The 19,048-nt window shown below is 39.9% G+C and overlaps 1 protein-coding gene across 1 annotated transcript in view; it reads right to left on the reverse strand.

Annotated features, from left to right (window-relative positions):
• The window catches only part of itga8 (integrin, alpha 8), a 48,742-nt gene extending 33,480 nt beyond the window's left edge, over positions 1–15,262 (reverse strand). The window contains exons 1-9 of the mRNA XM_077597697.1: positions 14,871–15,262; positions 13,873–14,003; positions 10,314–10,414; positions 9,706–9,829; positions 7,680–7,741; positions 7,210–7,255; positions 3,365–3,490; positions 1,351–1,395; positions 192–235 (exon numbers count right to left, since the gene is read on the reverse strand). Of these exons, the coding sequence (XP_077453823.1) occupies positions 192–235; positions 1,351–1,395; positions 3,365–3,490; positions 7,210–7,255; positions 7,680–7,741; positions 9,706–9,829; positions 10,314–10,414; positions 13,873–14,003; positions 14,871–15,052 (861 nt within the window). The 5' untranslated portion in view covers positions 15,053–15,262. The remainder of the gene's footprint in view (positions 1–191; positions 236–1,350; positions 1,396–3,364; positions 3,491–7,209; positions 7,256–7,679; positions 7,742–9,705; positions 9,830–10,313; positions 10,415–13,872; positions 14,004–14,870) is intronic.
• Between the last annotated feature and the right edge of the window lie 3,786 nt (positions 15,263–19,048).

Here is a 19,048-nt window from a genome sequence, read left to right on the forward strand (position 1 = left end):
AATTGACCCCCTAAAAAATTATCATTGGAGGATTGGGACTTTTTTTCTCGCTGAGGGGCTTACACGAGTTCAGAGGTCAGTCAAATTCCCTAACGCCACTTTGATCACAATGGTCCTCAACTTTTTGTATGATTACCTCTAAAATCCGTGCAAAAACACACCACTTTTGACATTCCTGTATCGATACTCACATATCCAAAGTTTTGTGCTCCTCTTGGCACTCCGGCCAGGAGCTCTGAAAAATTCCAAAACAGACTTGAATTAGTGCACATGTGGAAAGGACTTAGATTCAAAGACTGGGCTTGACAAAGGTTTGTCAAAGGCTTTAAACTTTAAACAGTACAACAACTGTGAAAAGAGAAGCGCCAAGAACACACTGAATGATCGGCTGTTCTAGTGAATAATAACTGCAGTGTAATTTATGTCTTAAGAGTGACCATAGACACCATTTACTCTTCTGCCCTCTAGCTATTTCTTATAACTACCCGACCATGAAGCACAACTTGCCATCGGAACTTTAAAGTTACGACCACTTCATGCTTGTGAAGAAGACTCTGTGACCGAGACCACAGTGAGCTTCGCACCACAACATTTGCATCCAAAGGCTTGTGTAACTATAAAGACTCTCTGACATGTGTTGTGCCGGAGGGTCTTTGAATTGAGTGTTTAAAATTCAGCTCTTTGGAAAAAAATCATTAGCAGACAGACTGCAGGAGATAGGCAAGACAATTGGAGCCAATAGTACTTGGAGTAACGTAGACTGAAAATGAAGTAACAATTCTACAAAATTTAAAATCGTTTTTAGCAATAGTAACTCTTGGTTAATATGGAGTAGTACTGAGTAATGTAACTATTTAAAAAACAATTCTGTGTAGTGTACTTAATAAAATGGAAACACCTTTCTTTTCTCAACACATTGCAACGGGTTTTATCAAATATGTGATATATATCAATAAATACAATGATAAATGGAAAAAAAATACACTGAAATACCCATTTTATTTTTGCATTAAATTCTACTAAATTTATCCAGCGTAGGCTCATTAGGAAGTCCAGGATGAAACCCTAAACATTCACAGGTCTGCCACTAATCATTCTAATCAGTCAAAGTGGAGCGCAGGAAATCCCGTTATCAGTAATTCCCAAAGACGTGTTCCCTCAGGGTCACGACCCAGACATTCAGAGACAGTTCTCATTATTGCCTGGGAGTTCAGAGCCGCACATTGTCACCCAGCTGTGCACTCGGTCTCTTTGGGTCACCCGATCACATATCACAGATTTAAGCATGCACGGGGGGCAAAGGAGACAACCTGTGGTTATTGGTGCTGCATATGTTTATCATTTTCTCACCTTGTTCCGAATCTCCAGTAAATTCCCCCGTCGCCACAGAGTACCCTAAAGGGACAGATATTTGCACATTAACCCATGCTGGTGACATTTGTAAAAACATTAACAAAATCAAACTATAAATAATTCAGCAATCATGGTATGACTGGTATAAGTTATCCATCTCCACTGCCATAAGTATTATTATTAATGTACTTTTTTGAGAACTACTATAAATTTGATGAAATTTACTCTCGCCCACTCTTGCAATGTAAGAGGAATGTTTGTAGAGACATTGTTTTCCATTTTTTGTTGAAAACAGTCAGGCCAAACTATTTACTATTATTAGCATTGCAGAGGTAGAGAACAAGAACACTTTTGCTTCACTCTGGGGGAAACAAAACTGTTTGAGTATTTTTGTCCACATGAAAACACTTTTGGAGGTTGTCAAGAACACGCCAAAGCAAATGGCACATGCACTATAACACATTGTGTTACAACTATTTTAGCCAATCAGACGAAATTGCAGTGATGTCAGATAGTTAAATTATGGAAAATGGCAATCACTGTTTGTAACGATACCTAACAGAATAAAATAGAATGAAAGACAAAATCAGTGTACACGAGGAAATAACAACACATAGAGATCAATGTGTGAAGAGAAAGATAAGTAGGCCTATATGATGTATTTGGAGTAAACTTGCCAAATGCAAAGAAAATTAAACAAGTGAGAACAATTGTTAACCAAGGCTTTGCAATCGACTCTACCTGTTATACATATGGTCGAGGATATAGATGTGGAAATGACTGGCCAATTTTGATCACGTACATTGACTAGGTCATCATATGTTCCTCCGTTTGAAAGTGTGCATAGTAAGCTACAATGCCACCAATTTTTCACGAGTTGCTAAAATAACAGGTTGGACCCAATGCATGGTTTTGTAGAGTACATATCTAGCAAAGGTTCATCAGTAGACGAGAGCCACGATTAAGTTTGAAACCTTGAGGTTCTTTAGAAGGGTGACCATGAAAATGTGTCACTCATTCTCATATTCTTTCTACTCCGAACTTAGACCTTACCACTCCAGTCTATATACAGATGTTGTGCACAACGCAGAACACATTGTCCAGATTGTGTGCTGAGAAAGGGGCAATGATCTTTTGCTTTTAAGACTGCACAGACACAATTGGAGAGACAGTGATTATTGCGGTCAAGGCATCCTCCAGCAAGTAAGGCCAAGAAACAAACATGAAAAGCTAAAGCTTTTACTGTTGACTTTGCATCCACATCCAAGAATCTCCAAAAGTCACCTCGGTGATAGGAAATAGGTAGAAGGAAACACCAATTTCCAGAAGGCATTATATCCGCAACCCTGGCCTGGCAATGACATCATCGTGTAGTCTCCAGAGGGGAATAAAATTATCCCAGTGCAGTTTACACAGTCAAGGGAAAAAGGCTGTGAAGAAGCAAAAGGCTAAATAAGAGCAACTTGTTAAAGATTTCTGGAACAAGGGATGAACGACATGGCTTATGACGCTCTTAATCAGAAGTGGAAAATTCCCATCTCAATAAGTGTGGAATCTAGTGACAAAGGTTGAACTGAGAAGTCATTGGAGAAAACCCGCCATTCGTAGGCGTCAGAAAGAACCTCATGTTTGCTTGAACGCAAGAGCTTCCGTAAACATGGTGAGAGAGAGAAGTGACATGGCCAGTCATTGCTGACCTGACAACGGGAGAGTGTTGTTGTTAAGAGTTGACAGCGACAGGGAGGATTGGCGATAACCTGATGACCTTTCTTCCAGGTCAAAGCTACACCAGAAATGTTAGTATTTTAGCAACAGAAAATTCTCTACTAAATCTCTGCAATTACTGCTAAGTGTAAGAGGAAATTCTTTGTAATGGATATTTGCCACCTCATCAGATAAGATGATAACCAAGTCTGAATCTTTAACCTAGTATCAAATGTTGGTCCTGAGAAACACACTTTGATTTTGAAGATGACTCCACAATCCTAAAAAGACAGAGTTTGTGGATTACCGAGATAACTGTCATCGTGTGTGTCTTCAGCAGCAGCGGTGTGTTTCTCTCCTGGAACTCGTCTTAAAACGGCCTTCATTGAGTACCCATTCAGTATCTCAGCTACGCCTGCTGTCATCACCTGACCTGGAAACAGACAGAGATACACAGAACAGGCAAATAAGCAGAGTGAGAATGTCACATCTATTTAGGCACACGCATCATCGTTAGAAGCATTGTGTGCATAGAGCTAACGATACATCGGAATGCTCCCCCAGGGAATGTAAAATCCATCATTGCTCGAGCAAAAAACAGGAAATATGTTTATAATGTTACTTAAAACTTGCAAGAAAACATCTGTCTTCTTCCACAGTGAGGACTTATGATTTATCCATATTCGCAGAGACGCAAACAACACCTTTGCTCTGCTTTTGAGCAGTAGGTCAAACAAACAAAGCATTTTATCTACTGCCGTACTCAAGCACCCATAAATCCTTTTTAATGCGCATGGTGCGTGTGCTTGGACTCAGGCAGAGGAAATGGCCACTGCTTAACCTTCCTGGTAACTTCACATTGCCTACTTGGACTGACTATCTCCCAAAATAACATATCAACACATTAAACTCACCATTAACCTTGACTAATGACATGGTATATGGAAACAATGGGGAGACCATACACTCATTGGTCACAACATTAGGCACAACTTCAGAATGTGCGTATTACAGTGGTTGGACTGGCGTGGAATGCACTGCATCATAATGACAGGTGTTTATAAAAAATAGTTTAAGTACAATTCGCAAAATTCTTACACTACTGCAAACTACATTCACAACAATAAACATGGTGATGCCTCTTTCAGTGTAGCATACCAGCCAAAAGATGGTCCAGTCTTAACTGATGTGATGGTATTCAGTTCGTTTAATTGTATTCTGTCTGTTTGTAAAAACATCCAACCATCATGAGATATTGTGTCGCTTTTGCAGGTGCAAAAATGTATACTAAAACACTAACAAAGTCCTCCACGGTTCACACGTCAGGTGCTTCTTTTAAGTTTGTGATCTTCACAATAAAAGTCACGCACGAAATATGGACATATACATATGTACATTTACAGAAATCTTCTTAATGACATCAAGACGCTGTGTAACTAAAATAAATTTGAATTAAAACTAAATTAAATCTTGAATTAAGTCATTTACAATTAGTGTCAAACATAACTGGATGCTGTGGTTCTAGATATTTTTGTCCAAGTCTTGTATTAGATATTGCAAAAGTGTACATATTAAAGTGTCTACGAGTATGCGTGTAATGGCTCCGCTGCTAATGAGGATTGTTTCATATAAGAGTCCATAAAATCCAGGCGAAGTGCTTTTATAAACATGAAGAGGAAGTATTTTAACTGGAGGCAGTCAGACAAATGCACCAAAGGGAGAGTCCATTAGTCTATTGTGGCTTTTATATGCTGCAACATTCATTATTAAAAAAAGCTGACAAACAAAAACCCTACAAACATTTTTGGATGGGTTCTAAAGAGCTGTGTGTCTTTTAGGGTTTGTTAAGAGTATATACAAGTGCATTGTTTTAACTAACCCAGTTTTAGGTAGAAAACAACAAACGGCCAGACTAAAACAAAAATGGCATGCCACGTATTTCTTCACTTGTCATTCTATGAAACAGGAAGTACCCTAGGCCTACTAATAAACAAATGAAGTGTAAAACAAGCAACAGGTTTTTCTTTCACGTCTCGTTTTATTATGAGAATTCATGTTGTCTTTTTTGTTCCTTTTTAAATCATACACCCACACAAGAATGAAAAAGTGCTGTCTATATATGAGTAAAGTGTTCCAACTTAGAACTCTGCACCTCATAAATTGGGTATTGCCATTTGAGTCAGACAGAATTATTCCCTTGGCGCAGGAAAGCAAACATAGATAAATAAGTTTCATTGTTTTTAGTTTTTGGGGGAAAAAAATCAACATTTTGTTGTGATAAGCCAGAACAGAAACACTGTCTCAGTACTTACCAAAAATGGAATGTTTCCCATTTGTAAAGTCTCATTGCCTTGTGACATATATCAAACAGAATTTGACAGCTGGATAATGAAAGCAACAGAAATATGAGTGATGTGATTTTTTTTTTAGCTTTTGGATCACCATTAAATCATTAAACTTTCACCAAAACGTGTGCAATTTTCTATCTTGCATCTGTACCAACTTGAATAAATAGGACATTCCCCAAATGACACCCAAGGCTTGTTTATACTTGCATGGGCGATTTCTTTTCTTTTAAACATTAGAATATTGAGGAACCGAGCTAGAAAAAGTTGGCGATTTCATCACAACACAAACGGACCGATCCCACGAAATGATGTATGTGGCAATCTACCAGGGTGACAATTTGTGCCGAGTATGTAGCAATTCTTGCGAATATGCTATGTGACGGTCCTGTGATAGAACGAGGACTTTAAGGAAATTGGAGATAAATGAGCATCTGTAGAACAGTGATTTCTCTTATTTAGGATAATATAGATGACCCTGGAGAGACTACCTGGAGTAATGGCAATACTCTTACAAATATGATTGAACTCCAACTATATGACATTTCAGCATTCTCCTTGGTGTCCACATTCTGAAAGCAATCCATCGTGCAAGAGCTGCATCTGGGATGTCTAAATCCTTAACCCTTGCCCCTCACCTTACATCTCTTTCGCTGCCTTCTGCAACATGTTACTGTCATCTCCTTAATGACCTGCTATCCCAGCCGTCACCTTTTCTCTCTGACCCTCCTCAACCTGAAAACTTTATCATGGAACTGAGCTGCCGTCCCTCCTCACTCCATTACCACCCAGAACAGATCCTTATGGAGCCCAAACACTCACTTCCTGTCACTGTGATATACTTGAAGTGTAATTGGTAAGGGGAAGGGGACTCTTAAAGAAAGAAAATACTATATTTTTCAATGACAATGCTTATCTGGCTGAAATTGCCAGAATTGGTGAAAAATAAAGACTCTTCTTTTTTTCCCATTGTGTGTCTGTGTGTGTGGGAGTAAACTGCAGTCATAAGACTGCTAAACTCATCAGAGACCCGTATATGAATTCTGTCTATATGCAATGGAACCTTTGAGAATGAACATAATCCATTTTGGGATTGCTGATTGACCTTTTTTTTAAATTAAATTATCTGTTCCTTGGTAAAACCCTTTTAAAAACATTTATTTCCCTGCATGTTTAACTAACATATACTAACAATTGAATTTCTCCACATTTCGTTTCACAAAATTACAATTTTAATTGCTCCAGTCACAGAATATGAAAAACATGGCAGATTCTGGTTGTACAGCAGTGCCTTAAGATGGAAATTTAATTTGATCCAGGACTGTATATTTTTTTCATTATGTATATTACTATCTAGAATTAAAACATTAAAACAATTTTTTTTACATGATTTCAGACTTTTTGATGATTTTAATCATATATTTTTCTTGAAAGGTTTGGTCAATCGCCAAACAACGTCTGCCTCAAAGTTTGAAGGTTTGCTGTTGGCGTCAGTCTTTGTGTGCATTTTGGTTTCAGGGGTCCCACTCATATTTGGAAAAACATGCAAGTTACATTAATGAAAGATTCTGAATAGTCTCTAGATGTGAATATGATTGTAACAAGTTATCTTTCTATATGTGCCTTGTGATTGACTGGCAACTAGTTCATAGATTAGAGGTGCACATCAGGCCTTCATTAAATTTTTCTGTTTACATTCCAGTCATTTTTGGGGGACTTTCTGGATGGATGTTTGGTTGAAATGATTTGGATTCAGAAGTTACCCTCACATCAGTTTAGTACATGTAGAGTGTGATCCTGCATTTACCTTGCCAGTAAAAGCTTCCAGGGCCTCCTACCACCAACCTTCCTTCCTGGAATAAATACAATTACTTGCGGTCAGTCATGTGACAGGAACTTGTGTGCACGTGACTATTTGTGTAACAACAAATGAGGTCCAGTGTGCTCATCGTATGCTTGTGTGTTTGATTCCTGCTGTCAAATATTTTGACAACTTTCGCAGAGTGAGGGCTTCCTGTACAGGAGGGTTACGTCGGACCATGAGATGAAGGTTAAAGGTTTCCCTGACTTTACAGTGAAAGAATGCACGTGTGTATTTAGTCTATTGTGTTAAGAGGCGCACTGGGATGCGAGGCTCCCAATGGGATAAACAGGGTCCCCATCTTTCGCTATAAATCTCAAAAGGGAGGTCTCAGTTTGCAACTTTAAGAAGGGATGTTCTCGATGCTTCTGGGGGCGACTTTGCCAATAATGTGCTAGTGTTGTTCTCATCTTTACCTTAGTGAAATCCACACTGAAGCCAGCCTGGCAGAAGCCCTGTCCCTCTGGGTCTGGGTCATCTGAGAGAGAAAAAAAAGAAAAAACAGACACGCACCATTGAGTATAAAAAGGCAACATGTCATTAGTTTCAATCAGAGGATATGTTTGTTTCTGAAGCTAAAAGCTCTTCAGACTTGGGGGTATATTACCTCTTTCAGATGAAACAGTTTAATAGGAAATAGGAAAGAGAAAACAATATGGTCAAGGACTGTTTTGATTTGAATTATACCGCTAAACAGCGCGTGGAAATAAAAAAGGATGCATTGTTCCCCACGTTGGAGGCACCCCAAGGTGATGCTTGATGATATGTAACAACGCACGTGCATATAAACACAGCTTGATTTATGGGATGTAGGGAGGTTGAACATTCGGTGTTAGTGGAGTCGCAGGAATGAGACATATGATAGGAAATACAGCACCGTTTTATGTCCCTCTAGAGAGCTGCATGGTTCACTGTGTTAAAAGGGGCTTTGTTTGAAATGGTACATACACAGAAATAGTGTGTGAAAAACGCGTTTTTGTCTGATAAATGTAGGCTGCTGGTGTATATCTGAGTGTGAACAGTAAGGGATTTGTTTGCAGAGTCGGACACTAAAGGCTGCATTTGATCTGCTGTTTATGATGTGCCACCTGATAGCCTCCATCCTTCTTTATCATGCTCATATCACCGCGAACGGAAGGGGAAGGAGTGACTTCGATGTGAGCGCATATGAATTAAGGAGTAAAGGAGGAAAGTCCCTACAAGCCCCATGGAGATGACGGAAAAAAGGCATGGATATATTATCAGTCGTAAAAGGATTTGAATGTGAGATGTAAGGTAGCAACTCTATTTTTCAGGAGCACAGTTGGTGTCAGAGTGCAACTAGAAGGGAGAGCATGCCTTAATAAAATTAACTGGTTTGGTGGACACAATCAGGTACTTGTGCACAATTTAATGAGATCCAGAAAAACTGTGGTGATTGCACACATCAAGTGAAGAGCATTTTAATCATTTTCTGAGAGGTTTGCCAATGTACCTAATATACATACTGTAGTCTGGTTTTCAGTCACTTGAGGGATAAACCATATACAGCGGACCCTCGTGATACAAGCACAATCCGTTCCACGACCTATGAATGTGAATATGCTTGTATTATGAATGTATTTTCTCTATTGGAAAAAATTAAATTCCAATTAATGCCTGCAACGCTTATCTTATTTAGATATATATCTTGGTGCAAAGTTGTAGTATCACTGCCAATCTACAATTTAGTTTTGGCTGTATTAATTTAGTTGTATTAATCTCTATATTAATGTTCACTTTGTCTAATGTTACAGTAGCTTGCAAAACCTTTAATCATAATAATCATTTTTAAAAAAGAAAAACGAACTAGTTTTTAATTAACACATAGACCTATAACCTTACTGTATTATAACGTTGATATAAATAAGATTCAGAGCCACAAGCCACAGACAGATTCTTTTGGATTTAGAAGAAAAAAACTGATGAACAACTACTATATGGTATTGTAAAATAATTCCAAGGTCGCAGGTAGGTGGACTTAAGCCTATGGACCATCAAATGTAATCTTAGGATGATGTCCAACAAAAATCAACATTATTTTCTATGTAAAAGTAGCTGTCGCCACTCTATGGTGCAGTGGTTCTCCCGCCGGACTTTGGTGGGCGCAGTCTGGGTTCGATTCCCACTCGGTGGCGGTGTGATTGTGAGCGTGACTGGTGCTTGGTTAAATTGTGTTCTGCGATTGGCTGGCAACCAATTTAGGGTGTCTCCCGCCCATTGCCCAAGTTTGCTGGGATAGGCTCCAGCAACCCCCGCAACCCTTGTGAGAATAAGCGGAAAGGAAGATGAATGAATGACTAAAACTAGCTGTTGCATTTATCCTTGCAAGTATACCTGATATCATGGCCATAAATGGATATGTGAAATAAAGGGAAAGGTGAGGTGGATAGGAAGTGGAGGCGGCGTAGTAGAGTGACTCACTGGTCCGACACGGCGAGTATTCTGCGTAGGCACTGAAGTTTTGGACAGCCACATAGCATGTACCCACGGGATCCATCTCCCCGCTTATTTTCACCGTGCGCCAGTGGTAGAGAGGAGCACATGCCTGCACAATACATCACAAGTTTAGTTTTTTCAAAGGGGAACAGACCAGACTATCATATTCAGTTGTTATTTTTCCCATATCTTTTTTATGGCAATATTTTTCTAAAAAAAAGATCAAAACATTGAATGTGTAATAAGTATCATTGCAGTATGTTTATGATAGAATATATCTCATCTTTTATTAATTTCCATGAAACATGCAAAGTAAAAATATTACCACCTGAGATCAGTTTTTTCATTGAATTTGAATTGGCAGCATATACAGTATAAAAACAATATTTGCCATAATGTTTCCACCACAATAGTAGTGTAGTCATTTATTTCATTATCTGTCACAGAGATATTTAAAATGCAGCTTATGCCTCTTTGTTTAATTTTACAGATGCAGATATCTACCATGCTAGATGTAAATGTGGAGCTGCTAAACTGCTTTTCATTTTTCACCAGTAATAAACATTTTATTTGATTTTCCAATGGCTACTTACCACCACGTTGCCTTTGTGTGTCCTTACAGATGCTCCAAACCATTGGTGGGACTTAAACTCTAGATTTTCTCTGCTACCATTGACCTTTAACATGCGGTTATCTGTAGAGAAAAATGAGCAAAGATGCATAGCCTCCATTAATTGATGACAGCAAAAGATGCCGTGATGTTTGGCACAATGGATTAATTGTTTGACTCTGAGAGGATGGAAAGCATTTGTCAATGATAAAATACACTATAAAACATACCAATAAATAAACACCAAACAACATTTGCTCCACAGACATTTGTCAGGATGTCAGTGGATTATTTTAATTTTAAAGAGCTAAACGTGTTCTCATAAAATATAACAACACCTTACAGACAAAAACACACAAGCGTCTCTCCGCAGACTAAACTAAATTGTTTTAGCATTGGTAATATGGTGTGTACGTGTTTGTGGATATTTTCCAGCATTATTGCAGCTGCGTTTCTTTAGGAATGTGTACCCCCCATCTGCGTTAAAGACTTACCTTTACCACATGTTCACTCAAACTCACACTATGCATGAGCACGGCCGGTCATTGTTTTGAACTCGTGAATGGATGGCGAGATTCAAAATACCTTGACTGACTGGATGATAATTTAAAAAAAAAAAAACACTGTTTCCTGGTGAACATTAACACATTTTAGGTGGTTCAGAACACAATTAATTAACTCAAACTGAAGCCTTTGACATCCCTCCATCTATCCAATTTCTACACTGCATATGCTGTTCAGAAAAGCGCGGGGGCTGCGGCCTATCCCAGAAACCAGACTACACCCTGGATTGGTCCCCAGTGAATCACAGACCACATGTAGAGCAAAATAAACCATTCAGACTCCCATTCACACAGTTACTGAGACTATCAATATTCTGTATCGCCTTGCAGCTGATGGCCACAGGGAGATGAAGACTGTTAAAAGACAGACTACACACTGACTTGGATGGCAATCAATTACCAGACACATAGAGAGGCCGATTGACATTCACAATATCACTGAGTGTGGACAGACCCCGTGTTTGCCTGCATGGAAGTCAGGCGAACATGAGTGACGCCAGTTCCACTAAAAAAGAGAACATTTAATTCTAACACCCACCAAGATAAGACACACAAAAAGGCTCAAGACGCACTCTTCTTTATCTTGTAGAAGAATTACTATCACATTATCGTTGTCCATATGGTACTATCCCATTAACCAGTTTTCATCTTGCCTCCTCCATGATGCTGACATGAGACAACAAGACTGGCTTTTGTCATTGCTCTCATGAACACGCAGGTTCATGCACTTAATCAGGTGCATACAAAGTTGACATGTGGATAATAACCAGCAAAACACACACATAAGGTACACAGATGTTTGCTGCTCTTGCCTTAGTTATTGTGTACAAGAGTGTTTCTTTCCCAGTCTAGTTTTCAAAACTTCACAGGTATTACTGGGCTTCCTGTAACTCTAGAAATATCCAACATGGGCTTCATCGTCCCTCAACAAGTATTTCATGAATAGATACAAGCACTGGTATTTAGATTACTGCATACCTGCAAGGAGACACTTGCTGTTCCTGACTTATTACACTGTCGCAAGAACCTGTCTTTAACCCTGAAACACTTAACTCTAGAAATTATATCTTTGCAAAATTAACCCAAAAGTAACAAAAACTTGATTTTCACGAACTTTGGTAATGATTGATGGTGTTTTGAAGCATCCATTTTAAAACACACTTTCTTATTATGGTGAGTAGAAACATGTCCTATATGATTTTGAAAGATAAGCAGGGGATAGAATGGTTGCTAGGCTGGCACATACACACTGAGTTACACTCACCTATACACCTATGGAAAGTATACTGTAAGTCTTCACCAACGTGTGAGACATTTGGAATACCCAGAGAAAAACACATGCATGAAAAAAAAAACTCAGGCAGTCCAAAAGAAGGCTAGAGCCAAAAATTCTGGACCTCAGAATTGTCTTGCTCATGCCGTAACCACAGCGCCGCCATAATTCACTGTCCTGAAACAATTGACGCAAAGTTTGATGCAGCACAATAGGCAGGCATAGTTATTCAGTGTTAACTACCATGATTTTCAGACTATAGGACTCTCCCAAACTCTACCGTAGGCCTTTATGCATTTTTGGCTGATGGTTTAAAGCACGTGTCAAAGTGGCGGCCCAGGGGCCAAATCTGGCCCGCCGCATCATTTTGTGTGGCCTGAGAAAGTAAATCATGAGTGCCGACTTTTTGTTTTAGGATCAAATTAAAATGAAGAGTATAGATGTATATTAAATTTCCTGATTTTCCCCTTTTTAAATCAATAATTGTAATTTTTAAATCCATTTTTCTGTGTTTTTAGTTCAAAAATCATTTAGTAAAATCTAAAAATATATTTAAAAAAGCTAAAATAAACATTGTTTTAGATCTATAAAAAAACTGAATATTCAGGGCTTTTTATCCAGTTCTTTTAATTCATTTATTTAAAAAAATCTAAATATTATATCTAAAATGGTCAGGCCCACCTGAAATCAAGTTGACGTTAAAGCGGCCCGCGAACCAACCAGAGTCTGACACCCCTGGTTTAAAGGCTTCAATGGCATTACATAAAAATATATATAACATCATGTTATTGCAGTCCTTATACTGAAAAAAGGCAGGCTAGGTAAGGTAAGGTTGGGTAAGAGTTTCTCAAGGAAAGCATAAAGAGAAGATAGAAAGATAAATAAAGTACTCCCTGGTTCATATACTAATGAACTAAAGGGCAGTGTGTTCTACAGTTTTACTAACTCAAAACGACTGCAGTAAAAAGGTCATTAAAACATAAAAGCTTGTGGTGGCCATTGACTTTGGCATAGTACTGTGTTTAGAGTACACATGCAATCTTTTTATTTGGAAATGCAGGAACATAACTTTTCTTTACAGAGCCTTTATAGATTTGATGCTGCTCAGATGCTGATTCAAAACCATTTCCTGTAGAGTAGGCATAAAAAGTTATATTTGCCCTGAGATTTTGAAGATGTTAAGTCATCTCAAAGAAAGAACAAGAGGGGGGTGGATTGATGGAGGAAAGTAGAGACAAGTGGAGGGGAAAGGAGACAGGGTACATTTTCAAGATGTAATGAAAAGCAGACCTTGCCCAGTCCCTTCTTTCTTCCAAAAGGGAACCAAAATCCCATGTGCATACAAAGAACCCCTCCTCCTTTACAACCCCCTCCTTTCTTGTGTTCTCACTTGTTCTGGATTTTTACCGACTCCTGCCTCATACAACGTTAGAGATGAAGCACAGGGTGATTGGGTACATTGCGTCTCAAACCATTCAGTCTTGCCACTAGCCATCATTTTGATAAAAGCCATATGTCTTATCGCTCTTGTTTTTCCATGCAAACAACCACGTGCCAGCTCAAAAATAATTAACTCTTTGGTTCCCCTTACAACAAGTGCTGTCATCTTTAGCTTAAAAAATGATATGCATGGCTCTCTTTCATGCAACCGAGATATTTCTTAAAGACAGCTCTCCGTTTAGAGCAAAATAGGGGACGGAACTTACTGGCGTTGTCAAAGGGTATTTGCGTGCAGCTGTCAGGAAGGCCTGGCCAGGGGCAGTGGTAGACGGACCCGGCCTCCACAATGCCAGGCTGGGAGGTGTTGGCTTTGGGAGCACCTACCAACACACTGAACCTGAGACACAAATGCACATCCTTCTTACAACTAATGCAAGAAAAGACAGGAAAATCAGGCATGAAAGTTTCATTCGGGTGATAACCCAAGAAAGACATGGGTTATGCATTGACCATTATATAGTTGTCTAATACAATATACATGAAAATAATACATTGTTTTAAAATGCAAAAGCATGTACTTAACAGTTCTGTACCTTCTGGGCACGTTTGTGCAAAAACTAAGGTCAAATTGAAAACAAGAGGTTTGATTGTATGTTTAATATTGTAGTTTACCAAGATTTCGAAATGCTTTGAGCAGTGGTGACATTAATTTTAATTTTGTTATTATTTTTTTGTTTATGTATTTTAATTAATTTATTTATTTATTTTAATTAATTTAATTATTTCATTTTTTTTATTTTTGTTTTTATTTTTTATATTATCTTTACTTATTTATGTTTTTACTGGGAAACGCACTTTGTGGAGTAGCACCACCAATTTCGTTAAACGCAGCTGTGTATGATGACAATAAAGACTTTTGATTTGATTTGATTGATTTGATAGCAAATGCAAACTTCATAATAAAAGATTAAACGTGCATATAGATATTTAACCATGATTTTTTAAATTACACAGGGGAAAAAAAGCAATACAGCACATGGATTTCCCCTTGGCCACAACATAATCTCAAAAATCTAATCTGTAAATAGTATTTACGAACCAATTAGCTACAGGAAACAAATCAAAAGTCTTCAACCATTATCATAAACAATATTAATCAATAGTACATCAATCAGTTAAATATTATCCCTCCTCCTTGCATTTTTTGCAATGCACCAACGGATTTAATGCAGTTATATGCATTAATAACAAATTTGCCACTCACAAGTTGTTGTCGGCGGTGGCCTGGTAGAAGTCCACGGAATAACCAAAATAACTCCCAGTCGGTCCACGGAACACCGTGGGATGCTGTGCGTAAAAGTTGAAACTCCACACTCCACTTGGCGCGCACCAGAAGAGGAAGAAAACCCGGAATACGAACATTCTCATGTCCCAGGAAGGCTCCATCCTTCTCCTTCCAGTCCCCGAATGGAGTTCCCGCAGTGTGCAGGTGAGGTAGTCTCAAACGCCGGTTCGAGTGCGTCTGGTAAACCGCGCTCCTCCCCCGGATCTTCTGACCTCTTCTAAACCAGCAGCGAGAATACAGCTCGGGGACGGGACAGCCACAGTATGCAACACAATCTTACCCCAGCCCCTGCGCCAAACTATACCCCCTACTCACACACACGTGGTCATTAGAACAGGCGCAAACCACAAGTGAGGGCGCAAACCGTACGTCATCATTCCTTTTATGGTGCGTTTTCCGCAACGGGAATATACAGCCATCGTTTTAAGAGCATGAACAATAAAGAATAACCAATAAGAGGACAAAAAGACAAAAAAATAAAAAATAAAAAAAAAACCTGTGCAATTAGTGGTAAATTGGAATGAAAATTGAAGACGCTAATAGGTTAATAAAGTAAATAGAATATGACAGAGTTTCTCGGGGGTTTGGATCCATTGGGTTCGGGGTCCCGGGTCTAGTTTTCAAATTAAAAAAATGTTTAGCAGCATAATTTTATCCACAAATTTGCAACAGTAAATTTCTCAGGTGACCCGGCGGATGAGTGGTTAGCGCGTCTGCCTCACATTTCTGGGGTCCAGGGTTTGAATCCAGGTTGGTCCTCCTGTGTGGAGTTTGCATGTTCTCCCCAGGCCTGCGTGGGTTTTCTCCAGGTACTCCAGTTTCCTCTCACATTCCAAAAACATGCAAGATAGGCGGGTTGAATACTCTAAATCAGGGGTCTCAAACTTGCGGCCCGCGGGCCAACTGCGGCCCGCGGGACGATAATTTGCGGCCCCCGTCTTAATATGAAAGACCGATTTTTTTTTTTTTTTTTTAATTTTATTTTATTTTTATTTTTTTTTAATTTTTTTTTTTTTATACCCCTTTCCCCATGATGGCGCCGTTTAAGTGGCAGCCAGTGGCAGTAGCTCTGTCCACTCATGTTTTTCTTGTTTTACAGCATGTTTTACATGAAAAATTAGAGGGAACATTGACATGCACCTGCTTGTGGCAGGTGTGATACTGGTGTGCCGATAGCAAGCAATGATGATGTCGTGACCGGATGATTCGCCTACTAGTATTTGTTAGTTTAATGATTAAATACAAATACTAGTATTTGTATTTAATCATTAAACGCTGTTTTCAGCTGGATTTGACCGAATTTGAGAGCATTTTGAGCCGTTTGGCGAATGGACGTCTATAGACGTTTTTTTGCCTCCATCGCGATATCATCCAGTATTTGTATTTAATCATTAAATGCTGTTTTAGGATGGATTTGACCCGATTGCTGTCATTTTACGGCTCGGTTCTGCTACATCTGCCTGCCCAAGGGTGCTTACTCCCGGACTGCCATTGATGGTAGACGAACATTGATTTTTACTATAATTTGGACAACACCGGCGGCGGGCCGGATTAAAAATCCTAACGGGCCGTATATGGCCCGCGGGCCGAGGTTGAAAAACTTGTACACACACGATCCGGCGGGGCGAGCGTTCGAATCCCGTTTCGGCGAAACCTCCGTTCGGCCGAATGAACGTTCGGTGAAACGTCCATTCGGCGACCTGCCCGTCTGTCAAACGTCCGTCGGCGAAACGTCTTTAGGCGAATCATCCGAGTACCGATGATGTCGCTCACACTGGTACTCAGTGCGCTCAGGGAGATTGTCTTTCTGCTCAGACCAACAAAAAATTAGAGGGAACTTTGGTTCGGAGCTGAATGAACCAATCACGGTGAGGTATACGGCTCTGGAGGGCGGGACATCGGCCGGGCTGTCCAGTGCCTCGCTCACTCACTCATTCATTCCTCCAATCAGCTGGGCGGAGGAGAAGCCGTGAGGCCGATCACTCCGCTCGGCGCGCACACTCCTCCGCTGCTCTCAGCATAGAACTGAATGAGGCGCTATGATCCGTGATCCAGCCTGTGTCAGTGTCTGTAGCCATCTCCGCGATTGAAACGGAGAGCGAAAGTGCACATGCGCCACAAACCCGCGCGACTGAATGTGAAAGATCAACCCGAGACTCATTCCAAGTGGAAAAACATATTACAGAGCCCCAGAGATGTCTCTTTCAAAGCCTGCCGTGAAGAGAAAGGTCGGTGATGAGCACAGACAGTTTCAAGAAAAGTGGGGAGTGCAATATTTCTTTGTTGAACACAGGGGCACCCCGACGTGTCTCATTTACACTGAAAAAGTTGCGGTGCACAAGGAATACAATTTGAAACGTAATTGTACTACGAGACATGCTGAGGAGTACGAAAAATACCAGGGAGATGAGAGAGCCAACCAGGTTGCCAGTCTTAAAACACGTCTTCTGAGGCAACAGGATCTCTTCAAGAAGGCTACCAAAGACAGTAATGCAGCAGTCAAAGCTAGCTACGCCATTTGTGAGTTGATTGATCCTGTGCTAAGTGATCCCAAATGGCTCATGGACTTGGCTTTTCTTGTTGATATCACACATGAGCTTAATGTACTGAACAAGAAGCTACAAGGCCAGGGGCAACTTGTCAGTGCTGCCTATGACAACGTGAGAGCATTCTGCACTAAACTTGTGTTATGGAAAGCCCAGCTCTCTCAGACAAACCTTTGCCATTTCCCAGCATGCAAGGGTCTCGTGGATGCAGGCACACCATTCAGTGGTGAGAAGTATGTTGAGGCCATTTCGAAGCTACAGGAGGAATTTGATCACAGATTTGCAGACTTCAAGACACACAAAGCCACATTTCAAATTTTTGCGGACCCCTTCTCCTTTGATGTGCAAGATGCCCCTCCTGAGCTTCAAATGGAGCTCATTGACCTGCAGTGCCACTCTGCACTCAAAGCCAAGTTCAGGGAGGTGAGTGGAGAAGCAGACAAGCTTGGGCAATTTTTGAGAGAGTTGACCCCCAGCTTCCCTGAACTTTCCCGAAGGTTCAAGCGGACCATGTGCCTTTTTGGGAGCACATACTTGTGTGAGAAGCTCTTCTCCACCTTGAACTTCAATAAGTCCAAGTACAGGTCCAGACTTACTGATGAGCATCTTCAAGCTCTACTGAGGGTCTCCACTGCTTCCTCCCTCAAGCCAAATGTGACTATGTGAGAAGAAGCGCTGCCAGGTCTCTAGCAGCAAGGAGTAGGCAAGAGAAGCCGTGTTCAGAATATTTCATGTTCAATGTTCCATTCAAGTTCAGAAAGTTAAAGGTTAAAGAGCTGTTAATACAGACATTTGAAACGGAATAAAAATAATTCATTTTCTCTACTTAGCCAGCCAGTGTATATCTACTGTATGCTCATTAGTATTATTTGGTTTTGTATTACTGATTGATTTATTTTTTATTCATCTTTAAGTTAATTTATTTAATTCATTATTTTTTGTTAAAAAAATAAAGATATTTGATAACGTTGGAATGTTTTATCAGTGCTTTTCTTGTGGAAATCCTGATGCGGCCCAGTCTCACCCAGACTTGGCCTCTAGCGGCCCCCAGGTAATTTGAGTTCGAGACCCCTGCTCTAAATGGTTATCCGTCTCCTTGTGCACTGCAATTGGCTAGCCACCAATTCAGGGTGTCTCCCGTTTGGTGTCAGCTGGGATAGGCTCCAGCACCCCCCGTGACCCTGAGTGAGGATAAGCACTTCAAAAAAATGAATGAGTGAATGAATGACATTTTTCAGTTCAACTCAATCTAATGGCTGAGAGATATTAACAAAAACATATCTGTTCTTTTCTTCATAGATGTACAGAACATTGCAGAACAACAGCCAGGCCTGTGTTGTATATAAACATCGTCCTGACTAAACTAAACTGATTAATTGCAAGGACCAGAGAATATTATCTAAGATCCTGTATTTCCCTTGTCAATAACTCTAGAATATCAATAGACACGGAACAAATCACAATTGTTTCATGAGTGATCCTTTATTCTCTGTTCGTAGTCATTATTGAACTCGCTGGCAAATGGGGAGGGACCTCAAATTCTATTACTGG

The sequence above is a fragment of the Stigmatopora argus genome, chromosome 4 (assembly GCF_051989625.1).
Source record: "Stigmatopora argus isolate UIUO_Sarg chromosome 4, RoL_Sarg_1.0, whole genome shotgun sequence".
Lineage (NCBI taxonomy): Eukaryota > Metazoa > Chordata > Actinopteri > Syngnathiformes > Syngnathidae > Stigmatopora > Stigmatopora argus.